At 40.8% G+C, this 20,739-nt stretch overlaps 2 protein-coding genes and 1 pseudogene across 2 annotated transcripts; 1 reads left to right on the top strand and 2 right to left on the bottom strand.

Moving 5' to 3' along the window:
* Positions 1-1,470: 1,470 nt before the first annotated feature.
* LOC122050328 (alpha-dioxygenase 1-like) lies at positions 1,471-13,568 on the bottom strand. Its single transcript, XM_042611244.1, has 14 exons — positions 13,479-13,568; positions 13,133-13,393; positions 12,884-13,036; positions 5,590-5,754; positions 5,439-5,492; positions 4,593-4,921; positions 3,933-4,128; positions 3,382-3,497; positions 3,033-3,249; positions 2,798-2,943; positions 2,487-2,714; positions 2,205-2,407; positions 1,856-2,099; positions 1,471-1,755 (listed from the first exon to the last, which is right to left on the bottom strand). Exons 1-14 carry the CDS (start codon positions 13,566-13,568, stop codon positions 1,530-1,532), a joined length of 2,628 nt encoding a protein of 875 aa, XP_042467178.1. The 3' UTR covers positions 1,471-1,529.
* Positions 3,715-4,135, top strand: LOC122051688 (tubulin alpha-3 chain-like). Its single transcript, XM_042612908.1, has one exon. It carries the CDS (start codon positions 3,765-3,767, stop codon positions 3,987-3,989), a length of 225 nt encoding a protein of 74 aa, XP_042468842.1. The 5' UTR covers positions 3,715-3,764; the 3' UTR covers positions 3,990-4,135.
* Positions 4,304-7,139, bottom strand: LOC122051687 (annotated as a pseudogene).
* Positions 13,569-20,739: the final 7,171 nt, after the last annotated feature.

Here is a 20,739-nt window from a genome sequence, read left to right on the forward strand (position 1 = left end):
AAAGGCCTTTTCATTATATTATTCCCTTATCTTTAAGAGTTAGAGATGGTATATAGCAAAGACAAAGCAACAATCCTTGCTATAGAAGATCCTTCGATGATAGCACATAACATAACAAATACTGATGTTGATGATGATTTATCCATAACATATGACAATACAATTACTGACAATATAGTTGAAGTTGATTCAATGTCAAATTAACAACTATTTGTTACATCTAGAGCATCTCACTCTAAGGAGAAAAATAATTTACCCATTGATAGAGTTGAAAAGGTTTCAAAGAAGGCAAGGAATGCATATGTACGAAAATATTGACAGTAACTTCAAATTACTCGGTGATTGAGTAGATGATTTTATGCAAAATGTTAGCTCACACTTTGAGTCTATGTTAGCTTGGGTTTAAGGTAAATCTTCTAAAATGTCATAAGTTCTTAAGATGTTGAATAAGTACGGATTTGTTGGGAAGAACAAGTACAAGGCTACTCAAGTAATTTGTGAGGATGCTATGAAAGTTAAGTTATTGTTTAGTTTAGATTCATCTGAAGTAGAAGATTTTATGCTCAATTTCTTATAATTATAGATTTGAATATGTTGGTTTTGAAAAATCTGGAAACATTTCTTTAACTTATCTTGTTTAGTAATCAGGTTTCGAATAACTACCTAGTTATCATTCAATTAATTGATTATTTTTTGTATTTTTAGGATGGTATGTTAACTAATGTTGTGTTCAAACAATGATTAATTGCTAATAATGATTTATTTTGAAGATATGTGTTGTGTTTACTTGTACTTCGATATATAAATAATAAGCCTGTGAAATATGATCACTATGCTTGAGATATACGGCATGATAGCAGTTTTTTTAAACGACTACTGCTTGTTTATATTTTTTAAAAATAAAAAAACAAACAATATGATATGTTTATTTTTTTTATTTTTGATTAAAAACTACAATATGTATAATAATTGTTCGTGAGTTTTTTTCGTAGGTGCATTATTTGTACCGTGTTGACCATATTCCGACGATTGTGTGTTTTTTTTGTAGGTGCATTATTTGTACCATATTCCAGCGATTGCTACAACTTTTCTTGTATTGTTTAATGGTAAGAGTAAAATTAGAAATTTGACTAATTCCCATTGTATACTTTCATTTAACTAGCAACATCAATCACATTATATTAACACCTTTATTATTTATACCAAGCACCAACAATTCAATCACTGATTCTCATTATGATTAACCCTCAATCAAACCCATTATCATTCTGATCGAGTAATCTATATCAAACGCCCCCTAAATACATATGACCCTTTTTTATTTAAAACAATTATATATCAAACTTAGTTCAAAGAAATAACTACACCGACACAATTAATTAAACTATTGCACGAATACAATCAATTACGAATCAAACGAATTCAGAAAGCTTATCGACTCCAACATCTACGTACATTACTAGTCTTCTTCAACTTAAAATTAATTAGCACGCTTGAATCTGTATATCTTCTAGCTCGATCGTCGCTTTTTAACTGGGAAACCTCAGGAGCAATGGAACGGGATTGAAGGAGTTGGGAGGAGCGTCCCACACGGAGAATGCACTCGTGGAGTTCATCCATGTCGAAGCTATGCTGGGATAGTGGCGTTGGATCACATCCCTTAAACTCTCCGTCGAGTTCACCCACTGAAACCCCTTCTTCGTGTACGTTTCCTCGTTGAAGTAGCTCGTGAAGAATCGATCAGCTTCCAGTCTCCTGTAAATATTGATTCGCTTGTAAATAATGATCGATATAGTCTTGCATTTAATTGCGTTAATAATTGCATGATATTGTGTGTGTGTATATATATATATACCTCGATGCCATGATAATGAAGACGAAGAAAGCAGTTTCGCTGATGGCGAATCCCTTGATCTTCTTCTCCGCCATGAGGCCTACGAGCAGGTCCAACTTCTCGACGTCCTCCCCGTAGACTTCGCGCAGATCTTGGACCGTTTCCTTGTCGTCCGTCAAGTCCTCCCATTTCGAAATCGGGATCATCAGCAGGCCCCTGCGGAATTGGTTGTACCGTGGGACGCTCCGTTCGCGATCGCGATAGACTATGTATATACAGTTTCATCAATCAGTACCGGATCATTATCATAGAACAAAAACAAAAAGATCGATCGACTTCAATAAAACAGGATAACAGTAGTTAGACGCACTCTCCAGAGCAGGCATGTCGACGTGATCTGACCTCTCTGTTCCGTCGACGTTCTGGGCGATGAGATCTTTAAAGAACAACGGGTAGTTCCACAGCTCAAGGGCGCCGCAAGCCTGGTGTCCCATGGACACCAACTGCCTCTCGAACCCGATCTCGCCCAATTTCGACTCGCCTCTGATCCCCACTAGCTCCTCCATCTTGACTCTGTTCCGCACCCCATTAATTTGCACAGTTAAGTATCTTATATTCTTATCAAGCAAAACAAAAATGTACACATGCATACTCTTTGAGATACTGTGGGGATTTATTCGGTCCAGGAGTGGTGTTGATGTTCCTGAGGTGGAGAGAGTCTGGAAGAAGAGGGTGCATTCTGTAAACGCTGGTGAACTCTTCCGTCAGGGAGTAGGGGACCCCGTGGTTATTCGGTTGGCTCAGACCGACGAGTCCTCCGAGGGCTTCTCCTCCAATGTGCCCAAACCTTTCTTTCACCCACTTCCCCAGCAATCCATACCTTCATTGCTACCAGCGTTAATTAATGTGTGTTTCTGTTGAAACTGCTAAAGAATTTGACATGTCAGGACTGATAGTCATTACCAGTTGGCATGCATGGCAGCATTCATAGTGTGGGTTTTGAGGAGCTCCACCGTCCAGTCGATGGTGTGAATCTTGGCGATGACGGCCGAAGTCACCAGCCTTGCTTTCCGGAACAGTTCCTCGTCGTCCAGATAGGGATACTCTGCCTGCAGTTAATCGATCGAGAATAAAAACTACGATTAAGATATGATTAATTGATAAGAAATTAATTAAACGCTCAATTAATTATCATTGCCTTGAGTGCGTCGCAAACAGCGTTGTGTTCCTTGGCGAAGAGGGCTTGCAGCGTGGAGACGCCGGCCCAGCTGTTGCGGATGTCGCCGGAAATGGCGATTCCGGTGACGGGATCGTGCTGAAGGAGATTGTTGTCGCCTAGCTTCAACTTGCCGTCGACGTAGGTCCTCACCGCCATTTCTTTCTTCCCTTCGCTCCCATAGATGGCACTTCCATCCCTAACAATAGATTACAATACGGATTAATCAAATAAAACTCTATTCCTAATACTCACTAAATATGATCTTAACATTTAATTTAGTTTTTTTTTATGTTAATATAAAGTCAACTAGAGCATATATTTGACGTACCACCAAGCAGTACGGATGTTCGAGTGACCGGCAGTGATCAAGTCTTTGTGTGTGGGGATCTCTTTTGTGGGGAGGAATTTCTGGACCGCATTTCTCTGGTCCGCCCCTGGACCACACTGGGGATATAAAATCTCCCTCACGTGTAAAACACGTGCACGCACCCACTCGAAAAACAGCCCTAACCTCTCTCTCGCCCTCCAGCGTCGCTCCAGCGCCGAAGCCCCAGCCCCGTCGCCTCCCTCCCTCCCTCCAGCGCCGAAGACCTAGCCCCGTCGCCTCCCTCCCTCCCTCCCTCCAGCGCCGAAGCCCTAGCTCCGTCGGAGACCTAGCTGCGCACAGTGGTGCCTGGCGGAGACCTAGCCAAGGTTCAGCGTGATGTGTGCATGATAAGCAACAACACTGCCGTTGCCGAAGTATTCTCAAGAATTGACCACAAGTTTGATCTCATGTACGCCAAGCGAGCATTTGTTCACTGGTACGTTGGTGAAGGAATGGAAGAAGGGGAGTTCTCAGAAGCACGAGAGGACTTGGCTGCACTCGAGAAGGATTACGAGGAGGTTGGCGCAGAAGGTGCAGATGAAGACGGGGAAGATCCTGAAGATTACTAAGTGATCTTGTTTCCTTAATGGGATTTGCTTTTTGTTCATCTGCTTCGGGGAATCATTGTATCTGCTTGAAGCTTTGCCATCTTTTTGTGTTGGAAATTTGGAATGTTTAAGACCGTAAACCTGAACTGTTTCAGCTATTCTGCTTACAATTTGACTCATGTCATATCGTTAATGCTATATTGTCTTTACTTTCAGGTTATGTTCACGGTTGGTGATGGACGCATGCGTGTGTTTTTTGTGGAAGATTGATGGAATGAAAATAGCATATTGAAATGCCGATGTAACGTTAGACAACAAATTGAGGCATATCTCAATAACCAAATCAAACACACATTTGACAGAGCCAAGATAACATTCAGTCATTGACACTGCCATTGCCTAAGTACCCTAAAAAAAAGTAGGGACCAATGGCAGATCCATCAAAGCATTACCAGAAACCATATTTCTCTTAAGAAATATGGCTGCTTCTCTCCAAATTTCCACAGCTCAAGAAAACAATACTAAATCAAGAAACGACACTACACTGGATGTTAACAAATCACAATACTTAAAGGCTACGGACAAGTAGAGCTTCGACCAGGTCCTCCATAGTAAAAGTATTGCCCCCATTCACCATTGTTCCCATTCTGCACATTGTAGCAATCCGATTGCTCCGTGAAGGATCCGATCCTTGTTGGAGCTCTTAGATTGTTAGAACCATCAACTATCTGAATGTTCCTGAAGTAGCTCGCCTTGCTGTATCCTTCTTCAGCGAAGTGCCCACTCCCCATCTCTGTGGAAGTATGCACACCATCTGGCTCAGAGTTCACAGCCTCCCCTCCCCATTGGATCATTGACGCACTATCTGCCAGGTAGGAGAAGAGAAAGGAAGGCCAGTAGCCAAGCACATAGTCCCTCCCAAATTGCATCCACCAGTGCCCCTCCTTAGGATCCTGTCAGTGCCATTATTCATAATGGTAAAGAAAAATGTTATCAATTATAAAGAAAAAGATCTGCAGAGCTTTTGCATTTGGTGTTTGTGCATGATGAAACAAACAAGAGTGGTTGAGATTCTCCAGCTTGGTTTATTATTATACTAGAATTTGCATGTTAACTGAAACTGAACCTTCCAAACAAGTATGCTTATATCGTATTGTGATCCGTCATAGTTCGAAATTGGGTAGATTGGCACCCATCGCAATCTCATTGTTTATTTGAATGAAACCAGAACACAGTAGGTTGTAGCAGCCAGTTGCTTGGTATGCATCACTCTGAAATTTTACATAAAAAACTAATAATCAACTAAGCAAGTACCAAAAAACAAAAAACAACCATGAAACCAATTCTTTTGATATTAATCTAAGAAATGGTACAATGAAATGAAGAATATCTCAGTAAGTGCATCTCCTTTACTAATAATAAACTGCAAAGATAAAACAGGATAACAAAACTAGTGGAGATTGAACTCACAGTCCAATAAGTAAAAAGCCTTGTGTAATTGTCCCCATACAGATCTGGGCTGACCTGATATTGAAACACTAGAATAAGTTAATGCAAGCATTGATCCTAAGAGAATGGTTGAGAAGATTAGGATGATCAAATTTGAAGAACAGAAGTATACCTGCCAACCAACTTCAATGCTGTTAAGATCCTCCCCAAAAGAGCCCCCTAATATCCAGAGCTGAGAGAGACTGAACTCATTGAATTCCTGGACCTTTGGCTGCCAGACATTAATTGTTGCTTTTGCTCCATAGTATTTCTCACCCTCAGCATAAGCAATTGCATGCTACTCGAAGAACCAATCAAGCAACAAAAAGAAATTTTCCAACTATTACAAACAGACACATTACTTAAAGAGGCTGCTTCAATTATAACACATCAGATATATGTTCATTTGAAGCATGATACCTGATGGCCATTTTTTGCATGTCTTTCCTTGTACATGAACAACACTACCATGCAAAAAATAAGACATAAATTATATAATCAAATTAAGATATTTAATTTGATAATCAAAACTACCTATGAATCAGATAATCAAAATAAGACATTTAAAAAACAGCAACTCAAGGGGCATCTAACATGAATTGTAATAGCTTTAACTAAATCAACTATAGTTTAAAGGATTTCTTTTGAGAATGATCAGTAGCATAAATAAGAACTTATGAACATACTTCACAAAAATTCAGATTTGGAAATTAAATCCTAATAGAGATCAATAGAACACATTCCTATATAAAATAGAACACTTACTAACTGTTGCCCATGTCAACATATCATGAGTTTAATTCATTAAAGCATGCATTGCTTTTACAAACTAAGAAACTTAAACATCCTGCTCCACAGATCATATAAACATCAAGAATCCAACAAAATCCCCAAAGCCAACACCCTTTAACTAAATCAACTATAGTTCAAAGGATTTGGTAACAACAACTCAAACTCAAAATAAATGACAAGTTTAAACATCACAAACAATAATAAATGAAAAGTTTTTCAACATCAACTAGGAAAAGTCTCTCAAAACAGCTAGGAAAATAAATGCAAGGGGAAAGCATGGATCCAAATTGAACAATTGCTAAAAGATGCATGTAGATGCACATGCGACTGCTTGTGAAACACTACTAGCGTAGAACATGCAAGGTAAGAAACCATAATGTCAGTTGGTGATTGTTCAAGTCTAAGTTGATTCAATTTGTAAGAATAAACTGATAAATGGGGCAAATAGGAACACTTTGTAAGAATTGATGTGTACGTTGGGGAAATTAGGAACACTTTGTAGGGATGCACTGGAGGTGGAGGCAGCGGGAGGGAGGTCGGCGATGCACTGGATGTTGCGGAGGTCGTTGGAGGGGGCCGTTGGAGGTCGTCGCGGGGGCTGGAGGGCGCGAAGGTCGCTGGAGGCCGCAGGAGGGAGGTCGCCGCGATGCTGGAGGCCGCTGGAGGTCGTCGCGATGGAGGTCGGCGCTGGAGGTCGTCGCGATGGAGGTCGGCGCTCGAGGTCGGGGGAGGGAGGCAACGGGGCTAGGGCTTCGGCGCTGGAGGGAGGCGACGGAGCTAGGGCTTCGGCGCTGGAGGGAGGGAGGGAGGCGACGGGGCTAGGTCTTCGGCGCTGGAGGGAGGGAGGGAGGCGACGGGGCTGGGGCTTCGGCGCTGGAGCGACGTTGGAGGGCGAGAGAGAGGTTAGGGCTGTTTTTCGAGTGGGTGCGTGCACGTGTTTTACACGTGAGGTAGATTTTATATCCCCAGTGTGGTCCAGGGGTGGACCAGAGGAATGCGGTCCAGAAGATCCCTCCCCCTCTTTTGTACAATAGAACCGAAATGACTTAAGGGCACATTGGTCGGCCACGTTCGCAGGAGCAACAAGGACAATCTAAGTCCACAAGCGTCGTCAGAAATGATATAATTAATGAACCAAAGCACACCAGAGATCTTTCAAAAATTTAAGAGCCAGCAATGTGATGGATCAAGGCTATAAATATGCACGATGCACTCAAGCGGGTGATGGGCCGTCAATTTAGATTATATCTATCAAGTTAATTTATCTTACTAAATAATTTAAATATATTAAATTATATTTTATTAACTTATTTAAAAATAGATTAAGATAGACCAATCGGCCTATACTCATGACTCACACAAGTCAGCTCGTAGTAGACTTAGGTTGATCCACGAGTTGAGAAAATGTTGAAGTAGTCGTACATACACCTTTAACATTCGTTGAGGTCCTTGGTGCTTCTCTCATATTCATTAAAGCTAAGAGCACACTTATTGCTATTTTATAGCGCATTGATTCAATTGGGATTACTAGATTGATGTATAATTATCTTTATGATAAGCTTCTTAACTTGTACATGTTTTATTGAGTAATATGTATTAAATTCATTTCCATTAATGAACATTTCCCTTAACTAGATGAGTAACCCGTGAACCAACCTAAGACATCACGAACTTTTTTATTTTATTTTATTTTTTGATGGATTCATCGATTGGTCCATCTAATTCGCAACCCCCCGCCATGAGTTAGGTTGGATTGGGGATTTTTTTTTAATCCGCTAAGCAAGTCGGTCCATTTCGCCCCACTAAATGGTTTGCTTGCCATGGGTCGACTCGTCTCACCATGGGTTAATCCATCCTTTGAGATCGGTCTGTCTGACAGCTCTAGTTATTTTGTCTCACTCAATATTTTGGAAAACAAATATTTTTTTAGATTCGTATAATCAAAGACCAAGAATAATGAGATCAAGGTCTATGGTATTTTACTCATGAAAATAGTTATGGAAGAAATTTAGGTTGATGTTAAAGTTCCAAATTAACTATATATAATCTCTTCACCTTCTCGATGGTATATCTATAGGAGTGATATTGATGCATGTCCAACTTAATATGACTACTTCTTAAATTTCAAATGATCATATCTTTTGACTCAAAACTCAGAATAAAATTATATAAGTGGCTATGTGTGCAGAATTAAAAAATTTACATTTGTTACTAGGTACCCGTAACCATCAATTTTCAGACCCAAATTATATCATTCAGGCTCTCAACTGCGCCTCTGAAGATTTTATTACTATTTTTTAATAATTTATATTTTTACGATATTTAGGATATTTTTAGTATTCTTAATAATTATGGTTCATAATTAATCTATAATAGTATCCTATTTTATTAAATTTAATTTCTATACAGAGAGTTCTTTTTCTAGAAATATTTATTTTCTTTCTTTACAAACTTGGAATTTAGGTCTATATATTGAGATTTTGTTTTTCTTTATCTTGGGTCAATAATATATATAAACACATGTCTCTATTTGTATGAGGATTCATTCCTCTTTTATTTTAACAAAGTTGCCTTTTTGGTAAATCCTATAAATTTCCCTTGCTTTTTGGCATTTTTTTCTTGAGTTTCTCTTCCAATCTTCCCTCTTGTCAATCCGCAGGATAATAGCTATTCTAGTAGGCGTTAGATATGGTGCTCGACTCCACCTATGCCCTTGTTTCCATGACTAAGATGTCTCAAAGCATCTTGAGTGATTCCAAGCGCCCCGAGTCATCTCAGTTGCAAAAACTACTACGGAAATGGAGTTGGGCACTATATCAATACCCTGCATACCTTTAACTGAGTGGCGGTGGGCAACATCCGACACAGAAGATCTGACGCAGTCAAAATCTAAATTTTTTAATCTCTCTTTTATTTACATGCGCAACAAGTATCTTCTCTCTCCTACATGTAAAATTGTGTTAATTTATAAAAACCAACACCAATTGGTTTAATTCGTCATAGAGTTTGCAATGAATCTCATTTTCGTTCTGAAATATATAAAGAATATGTTATTTATCGCAAAGTTTGCAATGAATATCTAATTTTGTTGCTACTTAGCAATGAATTTGGTGACAAAATAGTATTTGTTGCTAATTTGTGACGATTTCTTTTTTTGTCACTAAATTTGTTGTAGATTTAGAATGAAAATTTTTAGTCCCTAAAACTTAGTTTTTTTGTAGTGTAAGGTGATGTTGATTTTTACAAACCAACACCACCTGGGTGTTGGTTTGTTGCCTTGGTGTTGGTTTGTAAAAATCAGAACCACCTTGGTACTGATTTCTATAAATCAACACTAGCACTAGTGTTAGTTGTTGGACACCAAACAATCTGTAGCCGGAGATTTACAGGAAATTAGCTGAATCTAAATACTCGAATTAAATTCAACTCACAGTTAAGATGACCTGAGCAGATAATCTCAGGCTGCCAGCAGGGGCTGGTTTTTCTGACCTCAGAGTCTGAGCAATCAGATCGTCCGAGCAGACTGAAGGATAGACAGGCAGAGCGGGAGACCAGTCGGGCAGATCAGAAGGGCGAGTGGCCGACCCAGCAAATGAAGAGTCCAACCGAGCGGACAAACAGAGCACCAGACCGAGGCCTGCGATCGACGCAGTTTCCTTGAAACAGATTCGTCCCACCTTCGGCTGTGCTTCGAGGTTTTCTCGGATCGTCTGTTTCCCAGGATACAACGGCAAGACCACGAACGCAACCAAGCACTGGTTGTTCGTGGCGAACTGAGAATGCACCTGAGTGCTATCACAAATAGTTTAGCCGAGCGGATGCACGACTGAGAGAAAAGAATTAGGGAACGAAGGTGGAGGAATTCTCTTGCTTTCGCTTTGCTTTCGTTCTTTTTCTTCGCTTTGCTCAAGATCCAGCCTCCTTATATAGGAGCTCTCATCTTGCCTGCAATAAATGATCAAATTATGATCATTTAATGCTGAGTTTAGTTTCGTCATTAATGGGTTTAATGTCTTCATTAATGTCGAGACGTTACAGAATCATTATTAATGAGATTAATGTCGTCATTAATACTGAGACGTTACGAAATCACCATTAAAGAGTTTAATGCCGCTATTAATGTCGAGACGTTACGGAATCAGCATTAATTTCACATTAATGCTTCCATTACATCCTTGAGCAAGATTCAAGTGGCTATATGTTGGTTCATTCTTTTGGGTAAATTTTACCTCAACCGGTCCGGCATTCGACATGCACAAGTCGTGCTCGTGCACGAGTCAACCTTGGTTCGGTACAATCCGGGCCCTGGATTTGCACCCACCCTTGCGCACTCACGCGTGAGAGAGCTCTCCCCATGCATATGTTTACAACGTCAATGCATGTGTCATAATATAAACCAACAATAAAGCCAAGAGACTTCTAATGTGGGACTAAACTCATGCATAATAGTCTCTTCGTCTCCATCTCTTTATTCCATTCACATTTCCAACAATAGTTTGTAGTATTCGTCCACCACTTGGTGATTGTTTCTACAAACTAACACAAAGGTGGTGCTGGTTTGAAGAAATCAGCACTACCTTGGTGCTAGTTTATGGAAATCAGCACCAATGTGGTATTGATTTGTAGAAATCAGAATCACCTTGGTGCTGATTTCTACAAACCAGTAGCCTTGGTGCATCACTTGGTGTTAGTTTGTAGCAAGATTATGCTGATTTCTACAAACCAGCATCAATGCTTGTTTGTAGCTTTGGTGCACCACTTAGTGTTGGTTTCTAAAAACCAACACCAAGGGCACCACCTTAGTGTTGATTTGTAGCCTTGGTGCACCACTTGGTGCTGATTTCTATAAACCAATACCAAAGTTTGTAGAAATCGACACCACCTTAAAGCTGGTTTATAGCCTTGGTGCACCACTTGGTACTGATTTCTATAAAGCCTCGGTGCACCACTTAGTGCTGGTTTTTATAAATCAGCGCCACCTTGGTGTTGGTTTATAGCCTTGGTGCACCAAAATAACACCAAGACGATTCGTGTTGGTTTGTAGAAATCAAAACCACTTTGGTGTTGGTTTGTAGGCTTGGTGCACCACTTGATGATGATTTCTACAAAGCCTTGATGCACCACTTAGTACTGGTTTCTACAAACCAACACTACTTTGGTCCTGATTTGAAGCCTTGGTGCACCATTTGATGCTGATTTCTACAAATCAACATCAAGACGATTGGTGCTAGTATATAAAAATCAACACCACCTTGATGTTGGTTTGTAACATTGGTGCACCACTTGGTACTGATTTCTACAAAGCCTTGGTCCACCACTTAGTGTTGGTTTTTACAAATCAGCACTAAGGTTGCACTGGTTTATAAAAATTAGCACCACCTTGGTGCTAATTTATAGTCTTGGTGCACCACTTGTGTTAATTTCTACAAATCAACACCAGTGTCAGTTTCTACAAACGAGCACCAGTGCTAGTTTGTAGTGTTGGTTTATAGAAATCGACACCATTTACCAGCATTGATGATAGTTTGTAGAAATCTGTACCAAGGTAGTGTTGGTTTATTGCCTTGGTGCACTACTTAGTGCTGATTTTTGTTTATAGAAATCAACACCACCTTGGTACTGATTTCTACAAATTAGTATCACCTTAATGATGGTTTGTAGCCTTAGTACACCACTTGGATAGAAACTAGTATTAATGCTGGTTTGTAGCCTTGGTGCACCGATTAGTGCTAGTTTCTATAAATCAGCACCAAAGTGGTGTTGATTTATAGCCTTGGTGTACCACTTGATGTTGATTTCTACAGTAAAAATTAACATCACTTACCCACACTAGTGCTAGTTTGTAGAAATCAACATTAAGGTGGTGCTGATTTCTACAAACAATCACCAAGGATACAAATCAGGTGGTGCTTTGTTTGTAGAAATTAGTACCATCTTGGTACTCATTTCTACAATCCAGTATCATATTATATATAAGGGAGAAAGGAGAGTTGTTATGTATGAGATGAGAGAGGAATTTATAATTTTAGATTTTAATTATATCAGATTACTCAGTTGTTATGTATGAGATGAGAGAGGAATTTAAAATTTTAGATTTTAATTATATCAGATTACTCACATCGAATATCATCCATCGTCACTCATATAAAGATACGCAAGGTATCATATTCGATTTTGTTTTCCATTCAATTTTGCACTTTATAAATTTGTATCATTTTACCCTAAAACTTAAAATGGGAAAAAAAATATATTTGGTATTTGCAAAAACAAGAAGAAGGTTCTCGATTTTTTTTAATTATTAAAAGAATACTTATTCTAAATTTTCTTCCCAAGTGACCTTTTTTTTTATTTAACATAGCCAAAATTACTCCAACTTTTTTTATAAAAACTGACCTAATATTAGCAAAAGAATATTTAATATTGGAGTAATTTTAATCATGAGAAGTTTTGGTGCTATTTAGACTGGACTAATAAAAGAGACTATTTTTAGAATGAAAAAAAAAAGGTAGTTTTTTTTTTTTTTTTAGCAAAATGAAGATTTACCTTTGTGATGATAATGAAAACACAGGAAGTACTTTGTGATTATACTGTTAATTCATCAAAGAATATTATACATGTATAATTCTTAGTTTTACCTGCTGAGTGTCTTCGAGATGATCAATCCAATCATGCACCATGAACTGTATCCATGACGCTGCAATCAGATTGAACTGCTTGCCGGTGTCTTTGTAAGTTCCTCTCCGGTCCAGAAACTTCCTCGCCACGATCGCCGGATGGGGACACAGCAACTACTCTCTCATACACATGCACAGATCATGTTGCATGGTCTCAAAAGCTCAAGGCGCTCTTCCCTGAAGAAAGAATTTACTTACTTATACACTTACTGGATCGTTTTGATCCTGAGGGAGCGTGTTCCTTCCGAAGAAGGCATTATGGCTCCCGGCCTTGCTGTTGTTCGGGTCGTTGAACTCCCCGTCATCGGTCCGGTACGCGTAGTCCTTGGGGTCGAACGGAGTCGTCTCGCTCTCCCCGACGGCGCGCAGGTTGTACTTGTTGTGCAGCGTCCGGCGCTGCTGCAAGTAGGTCAGCCCCAGGAACACCGGCAGCCTGTGCCACAGCCCCAGTCTGTCCAGCGAGTGCACGTACTGTCATGCATGCAGCGCACAAAATGTACATGAGAGATCAATCAAGTCCCACGCTAGAAATGTACATAGTAACGATGATCATTACGAGGAAGCTGAGCTTGTCGCCCAGAGGCATTCTCTCGAACACTTGATGGAAGTCAGGGTGGATGAAGGGCACCAAGAGGGGAAGACCCATGATTAATTGCTGACAGTTTTGGAATAATTAGTTGGATGGATAAAATGTCCGTGGGAAGCTAGGCGCAATTTATAGAGAGCTGGGAGAAAAGATCGATGCACACACATGCATGCCTCTTCTCTTTTTCTGTAATTTTCTTTACTTTTCTTTTGTGCATCATTTTACTTAGAGGAGGGAAAGCAATTTCCTTTTCTTTTTCTTGTACATTATTTTACAACGAGAAGTTCAAACGGAGAGAAGAACAGAGAAAATCAGTCAACTCTATTATTTATTTATTTATTTATCTATTTATAAGACGAAAAGACAAGCAATTAATTGAAACGAGATTAATTATAAAAGAAACAAGATAATTATGTGGGAAAAGAAGCATTTATTTCGGTCCATCTCAAAGATGACTCATGCATGTTATTATTTCCCACTATCTCTGATATACTTCGAAATCTCCGTCATCAACTGCACAGGAAGGGAGCAGTAGTACAGGAAGTCAATCCACCAGAACAAACCGATCAACCGATCGTACACACGGTCGACCAAGCACACATCTGAGCGTCTGCAATCCAATCGACCGATCTGGCATAGCCCGATCAAAATACATATTAATATTAATCTTAATATCAATTATAAGATGATTGATAAAATTATATGTTATTAATTAATAAAAAATAAAATTAATTATTATATTTATTTTAGTTCAGTATCAAATGAATAAATATAATAATATTCTAAGTTAATAGGTTACAGTTTACAGCATATCAATTAGTTAAATTGATACTGGGAGCCTGTAAATATATATAGACACTACTTTTTCATTATCCCTAGTCAAGTATTAATATATAAGAACAGTATTAATACGTTGAGACTAGTATGTAAGTCAACGGATAACTTAATCTCACAAGTTATATATAGATATGAGATATCAGGTTGGCACATGGGTATATATTAGAGAATATGTACTGAATGATTCGATATGAGAATGTTTCATGGATCATTATATGAGTGTCATAAACATTCTCATGTGACTATTGGTATGAATAGTCTTTAGACTTGAAGTCACTACCGTTCCCTACATAAGGAGTTGTGTATTTTGGTGTCGTTAAATATCACCTGTAACAGGGGTGAACTATAAAGTCAATCACTGGGTATGCAATGAGTTATGCAGAGGGATGTGAATGATGTAGATGAGATCTATCCCTTCCATATGACGGAAGCAATATCTGTGAGCCCCTTGATTAGTATGACACAAGAATGCGTGACTATGCTCAAATGAGTCAATATGAGATATTGAACTTATTTGTATGAGTGTGTCTACTTAGAGATCAAGAAACACAAAAATTGATAAGAGGATGATACAGTCTATGCTTCATTGATCAATCTAGATATCAAGAATAGAGGATTAAGTCATACAAGATAATAGCCACGGATAAGTTAGGTCGGATCTTGACTTTCTCATCTCTTGGGTATCAATGATGCATTGCTAGATGTCACTCATTGTTTATGTATCTAAAATGTTGATTTGGATACATTGTCAACATTACGAGAACCTATTGGGTCACACACAATGAACAAGTTGATTTAGAGATGAGTTCATATGTTGGATTATTGGATTAAGTCTAATCCGAATTAAACTCATTAAGTTAGACACAATTAGATCCAATTGTTGGATTTAGTCCAATTTGAATTAGACTCATGTAGTCAATTTGGACAGATGAGGGTCAATGAGTTAGACTCATTGTGTGAACTTGAATTCACTAAGTAAAGGGGGAAGACTAAAAGACTCATCATGAAAGATGATTAAGATCAATTCAAGAAGGAAGATCAAAAGACATATGACCATTGGTATTCATTTGATGAATACAAAAGACAAATTCTCATGATTTTCAGCATGGGGAACAAAGGGAACAAGTGAGTTCATTTTATCTTGTCCTCTTCTTCTTTCCTCCACCGAGACCTTCCTTGTGGTTGCTAGCACAACTTTAGTTGATTTTTCTTCTCCACTTCTTTAGTTTGTGAGACAGAAGAGAAGCTTGTTCATGTGGATACCGTAGAGGCGCGACCACTTGATCGCGCTAAGATATGCATCCAAAGAAAAGTTACTGTCGGGATTGTGAAATGCATGCAACAAAGGTATAATCCTTTTAATTTAACTTAGTATATGAGGTTTTTCTTCTTCGTATGGATCTTCTGAAGAGGATCTAATTTGTTTTCAGCTACGCTTTCTGCTTATTTAGTACACTAGATCCTTACAATACATGCCTAAGATAGACCCGACATACATCCCACCAGGTACACACTTGAGCGCCCACAGGGCATATAAGTCACACGGGACTTCAATCGTGTACTTCACTTTGAAAACATCTTGTTAAGTAGGATTGTAAATGAACCAAATATTCGTGAATAAGCATGGTATTTATCAAGATAAGAGCTTGTTTATGTTATATGATCTCATTCGAAAGCTGACTCAGATGGGGGTGCCGGTGATGAGGTGGTAATTTTGAGAGAGGGAGGACCTCCACACACCATAAACTAATCACATAGGAGCATTAGTGCCCAAAACTAGGGAAGAGGTCTCTGACGAATGCCCTCCGACGCTCAAATCATACTAAGAGCCTTAAGAATTGCAAGAGATGAAGTAGATGCGTATGTGCGTGTGGGTACCTCACTCCTAGGGACAACCTTCCTTTTTATACTACCTTTCGTAACCTCCACAATGATGAAGGAGCAAGAAATGTCGAGTGACAGAGTATGCTAAATGGTGGATGAGGTACGAAGAACTCCCATTGGATAGAAGAAGATTTCGTGTAACGCAGGTGGCAGGGCCTCAGAATATTCCCTTACACATAGTCATTATTCTCCGGCGAGTGGTTATGATTCTCTGACAACTTTGTCGCATTCCTGGAAACATGACCAATAGGCTGACCGGGGGTTTGATTGGGATGATTGCCAAGAGCAGATAAGGGGACTAAGCCCAAAAGACCTACTAGGCTGAGGAGATGATCGGGAGTTGTGACTGGGATGGTACCCAGGAGTGGGTGAGGGGACTAAGCTCAGAAGAACTGCTAGGCTGAGGAGCGGCCAGGAATTGTGACTAGGATGGTGCCAAGGAGAAGGTGAGGGGACTATGCCCAGACGACCCGACTGGCTGATAAACCAACCGAGAGTTGTGATTGGGATGGTGCCCAGGAGTGGGTGAGGGGACTAAGCCTAAAAGACCTGCCAGGCTGAGGAGCTGACTAGGAGTTATGACTGGGATGGTACCCAAGAGCGGGTGAGGGGACTAGTGATGTGCGTAGATTATATATATTTTTACGTATGTTTTGACACACACCTATTTATATTTCATGAGCATAATCTATGTTTATTGTACTTTATTTCATTGTAATATCATCTTTCTACTTTTTATCGGAGATCTACTCTTTGTGTATTTTCTTATTGACAGGACGCTATTTGGAACAAAAATGGCCTTGATAGGTAATTTGGAGAACAAATGAAGATAAAGGGGCGTGGCCATGTGGAATCCACATGACCGTGCCACTTACCAGAGGAGTAGATGACCCCGGCTGTGTGGATTCCACACAGTCGTTCAATGAAGAAGAGAAGAAGATAACACTGACTGTGTGGATTCACACGACTGTGTGGGTTTCCAGATGTAAAGTAGACTCTGGCTGTGTGGATTTACACAGTCGTGTGGATTTTTCAGAGTCAGAGTCTGTTAGATCAAGATGCGCTAGAGGGGAGGGGGGTGAATAGTGCTCGTGGCTTTCACTTTTCGTATTCGGAAAACTTAACAAGTAAGTGCAACGGAAATTAAAACAAACATAGAAGGACCCAAGTATTTTTACTTGGTTCGAAGCCTTGGACGACTCCTACTCCAAGGCCCACGCTCGTTGAACGTTTATTTTAGGCAACAACTATAATCGTGCAAGATTACAAGTATGAAATACAAGTAAAGTAATAATTAAATTATACCGACAACAGAAATAATAAATTTGAAGCTCCTGGTCGTCGGGGTATTGCTACAGCTATTCTGGATCATCTCTTGAGCAGCACACAGAAGACGCTTGGAATGTCTTGATGCAAGCTGCTGGTCGAGACTGTTAGGATCGTTCGTACTCGGCTAGAGAGGGGGGGTGTGAATTGCCGCCCCAAATCGTCGCGTTTCTTTCTACAAACTAGGGTTAGCGCAGCGGAAATAAAAACAAGAAACGAAGACAAGAAATCAAACCTCAATACACGTCGATGTAACGAGGTTCGGAGATGAAACTCCTACTCCTCGGCGTGTCTGTAAGGTGGACGAAGCCTATCAATCCGTCGGTGGATGAGTCCCCGGAGAACCGGCTAATATATACTCCTTGTGGGTGGAGAAACCTCGCCACAATAACTCTTGCAACAGCAAGATAAAAGTATACAAAATACAAAGAAACACAAGATAATATGAATGTAAAACAAACACGCTTGCCTTCTCGTCGACTGGTTGAAGCAGCAACTTAACGAGATGCCTACAACAGCAGGAACCCAGTCGAAGAAGCTCACACGAAGCTTCGGAACTCAACAAAGCTCAAGAGCACAGCAGCAGCTCAGTAGGAAGAAGAGGAAGAAGAAGTCAGGCTCGCAGCAGCAGCCCTCCTTTTATAACCTGCGAAGAAAGCGAAGAAACACAGAAGAAATCTAGCCGTTGTGTCGCAACGGCTAGTGCCTGGATCGGTCTGTGGACCGATCAGGCTCAATGTGGATCGGTCCACAGACCGATCCTATTTCTAGCCTTCGCTTCTGTTCCGTCCCTGATCGGTCCATGGACCGATCAGGGAACCTCCTGATCGGTCCACAGACCGATCAGGGAACTTCCTGATCGGTCTGGGGACCGATCAGGCTTTGTACTGATCGGTCCCCCGACCGATCAGCCCCTCTTGCGCCTCGCTCCTGTTCGGCTTCTGATCGACTCCTGATCGGTCACCAGACCGATCAGTTATCACACAGTAGGCTACTGATGTGTTACTGATCGGTCACCAGACCGATCAGAATATTCGAGGTATCACTGGATCGATCACCAGATCGATCCAGTTCATGGTTTTCGCCCAAACCAAGTCCAAACCAACATCCGGTCAATCTTGACCTGTTGGTACATTGCGCCTAGCATCCAGTCACTCCCTTGACCTGCTAGGACTCCCCGCTAAGTGTCCGGTCAATCCCTTTGACCCACTTAGACTTTTCTCTCCGTACCAAGTATCCGGTCACTCCTATGACCTACTTGGACTTCCCATCACCAGATGTCCGATCACCCTTGATCCATCTGGATTTTCCCTTGCCCGGCTTCACTCACCAGGACTTTCACCTAGTTTCACTCACTAGGATTTTCACCTGGCTTCACTCACCAGGATTTCCACACTGCCTAACATCCCAGTTAGGACTTTCTCACTGCCTGGCTTCATTCACCAGGACTTTCACACTACCTAACATCCCAGTTAGGACTTTCTCACTGCCTGGCTTCACTCACCAGGACTTTCCAACTGCCTAACATCCCAGTTAGGACTTTCCCACTGCCTGGTTTCACTCACCAGGACTTTCCACCTTGCCAAACTCCCTGTTTGGGCTTTCCCCGTGCCAAGTCTCCATACTTGGACTTTCCGCATGACAAGCTACCTGCTTGGACTTTTCCCCGTGCCAAGTTTCCGTACTTGGACTTTTCCAGTGCCAAGTCTCCATTCTTGGACTTTTCGCGTGCCAAGCTCCCTGCTTGGACTTTTCCCGAATCAGGTCAACCAGGTCAACCTTGACCTAAGGTTGCACCTACAATCTCCCAAACACCTATTCTTGTCAAACATCAAGAATACAACTCTCTTCTCGTCAAACATCGTCAAACATCAAAACACAACTCGAGTCAGGTCAACTCGAGTCAGATTAACCAGGTCAACCTTGACCTAAGGTTGGCTTTCACTTTTCGTATTCGGAAAACTTAACAAGTAAGTGCAACGGAAATTAAAACAAACATAGAAGGACCCAAGTATTTTTACTTGGTTCGAAGCCTTGGACGACTCCTACTCCAAGGCCCACGCTCGTTGAACATTTATTTTAGGCAACAACTATAATCGTGCAAGATTACAAGTATGAAATACAAGTAAAGTAATAATTAAATTATACCGACAACAGAAATAATAAATTTGAAGCTCCTGGTCGTCGGGGTGTTGCTACAGCTATTCTGGATCATCTCTTGAGCAGCACACAGAAGACGCTTGGAATGTCTTGATGCAAGCTGCTGGTCGAGACTACCTTAGAAAGGCTGTTGAGGGCTCCTTCAAGCCCCTTGAGGGCGCCTCCAATCCCCGGGTCAGCTGTGCGTGGATAAGGCCTGACTTCTTCGCCACTTATCCTCTTGAAGGCGCCTCCATACTCCTTGAGGGCACCTTCAAGGCAGTCCGAGGTGCCTCAAGCCTCCACGAGGCCGCCTCCAGCTCTGTTGCGTAGACTCCTCAGCCTTGTACCCGAGGCGCCTCCAAGCTCCAAGGAGGGAGCCTCGGGTATTGTTCATCTGAGGCAAACTTTGTTCTTTTGTCCTTGTAAGATATGTTAGTCCACAACACAACAATATATCCTACAAAACAAAGTTAGCATATAATCATAACATAAAAATAAAAGTCTGACAATCACTGGACTGTCTGGTTCTGACTTCGGATTTCCGACCGGAAACCCTAGGTCAAACCGACGCCTACTGTTCCCTCAACGGGGAATGCGTCCTCGCCTACTCCACTAAGGAGAAGTTACCTTTTACGAGTTCGTTCCTTCAGACCGACTGGACTTTTGATTGGCGCTTGAGTCTTTTGGTCTTCATGCTGGACGCCTGCTCCATGACCCGTCCAGACTTCCACCTAGTTCGCGACACCAGGATTTCCACCTAGGGTTACCGCTCCTAAGATTTTTGCCCGAAGCTTCTACCCGCCAAGACTTTCCGCCTAGGATTACCACCCCTAGGACCTAGGGTTACCACTCCCTAGGATTTTTCGGCCTGCCTAACCACAACTAGGACTTTTGTCTAAGATATCTTAGGACTTTTCCTGCAATCTCATTCAACCATATCAGATAACAAACCAAATTAACTTGAACCCTTTGACATAATCAAAACACCAGTTCGATCGTCGGATGCTTCCCGCACCAAAATCTCTCCATTTTTAATTGTGGC

The sequence above is a fragment of the Zingiber officinale genome, chromosome 3A (assembly GCF_018446385.1).
Source record: "Zingiber officinale cultivar Zhangliang chromosome 3A, Zo_v1.1, whole genome shotgun sequence".
NCBI lineage: Eukaryota > Viridiplantae > Streptophyta > Magnoliopsida > Zingiberales > Zingiberaceae > Zingiber > Zingiber officinale.

Coding starts and splice junctions, on each gene's coding strand:
- LOC122051688 (XM_042612908.1), top strand. CDS start 3,765: ATGATAAGCAACAACACTGCCGTTGCCGAAGTATTCTCAAGAATTGAC.
- LOC122050328 (XM_042611244.1), bottom strand. CDS start 13,568: ATGGGTCTTCCCCTCTTGGTGCCCTTCATCCACCCTGACTTCCATCAA. Junction 13,037..13,132: donor CTCAGGATCAAAACGATCCA/GTAAGTGTATAA, acceptor ATGAGAGAGTAG/TTGCTGTGTCCCCATCCGGC. Junction 2,408..2,486: donor TCCCCACAGTATCTCAAAGA/GTATGCATGTGT, acceptor GGTGCGGAACAG/AGTCAAGATGGAGGAGCTAG.